The following is a 1,310-nucleotide window of genomic DNA, read 5'->3' on the forward strand; positions in this document are numbered from 1 at the left end:
GGCTATTTATATATCGTATTCGGGGAAATCTTCGGGAAAATCTCTCAAAGGCTACTTATATATCATATTCGGGAAAATCTTCGGGAAAATCTCTCAAAGGCTATTTATATATCATATTCATACATTAACAATGCGATCACTTTTTTTTCTTCATAATTAATCGAATTTTTCATTTCAAACAAAAATGAAATTGGAAACAAAAAAATGAACCGGTATTATTATATCATACCTGTTTACCAGTTTCCGGATTTATCATTGCAATTTGACCATCATTAGTAGCAACATAAAGAAGTTCATGTTGTATCGCTAATCCTACCACTTTGACATCATTCGGAAATGTCACCTCATTTAACAATGTCATTTGCATCACTTGCTCTCTTTCTCCTTTATTCTTTGCTAAATTATCATCATTCAATGGTAATTGCTCGATATGTTGATGTAACATTAATGTTGCTAAATTTTGTCGTAAATTTCTTGGTGTTACTTCATTAGATATCGAATGATGTCGTATTTGTGTCGCAGATCGTCGATTACCTAATGTTACCTTTTTTCCTCGTGTTACCGTAATATTGGTGCTTAAATTTACTGTGGTACGTCTTTGTGATGATTTATTTTGATTCGATTTCCAGATTTTTATTGGTATCGTGGTTGATGATATCAATGATTGATAAGATAGCTTATCATTTTCAAATTTTGTATGCTTCAATATTTTAGCAGTATTAGGTAAAGTAATAAGATTGATAGCTGTTGTTGCTACTAGAGTAGTATTAGTAATTAAGGTAGCACTAGCAAAAGCAGTAGTAGTAGTAGTAATAATAGTAGTGGTAGTACTAGTAGTAGTAGTAGTAGTAGTTGAAGTTGCTCCAGTAGTTCCAATTACGGGTAAATTTTGTAATAAATCGTTTTTCAGGTTATATGGTATTCTTTTGGTATCATCGAGGATATTTTTTCGATTAATCCATATCTCGGGAAAATTTGATTCGTGAGTAATTTCAGTTGGTATAGTTACCAGAATAATAATTACAGTTAATGCAGCGGAAATAATCAAACAACAGATGACAATTAGTGCACTTATTGTGCCCATATTTCTAAAAATTTCAATCTTACAATTCTTGAAAAAATATTTTGAAATGATAATTTCAAAATTAAATTATGGTGAAAATTTTTTTCAAATTTTATTTCAAAATGAAATTAAATAGAAAAAAAAAAGCTAATTGATATATTAAATGTTAATACGATAAAAATTGGCATAGTAATATTAGTATTTAATTATTGCTTAAAATGACAAAATTAGTAATTAACCCCAGATT

At 28.9% G+C, this 1,310-nt stretch overlaps 1 protein-coding gene across 1 annotated transcript; it reads right to left on the minus strand.

Moving 5' to 3' along the window:
- Positions 1-223: 223 nt before the first annotated feature.
- On the minus strand, positions 224-1,084 carry LOAG_15721 (hypothetical protein; the record flags this gene model as incomplete). The annotated part of the gene is made up of 1 exon (XM_003151210.1): positions 224-1,084. The coding sequence occupies one exon, from the start codon at positions 1,082-1,084 to the stop codon at positions 224-226; it is 861 nt and encodes a 286-aa protein (XP_003151258.1).
- Positions 1,085-1,310: the final 226 nt, after the last annotated feature.

The sequence above is a fragment of the Loa loa genome, assembly GCF_000183805.2.
Source record: "Loa loa unplaced genomic scaffold supercont3.2535, whole genome shotgun sequence".
Lineage (NCBI taxonomy): Eukaryota > Metazoa > Nematoda > Chromadorea > Rhabditida > Onchocercidae > Loa > Loa loa.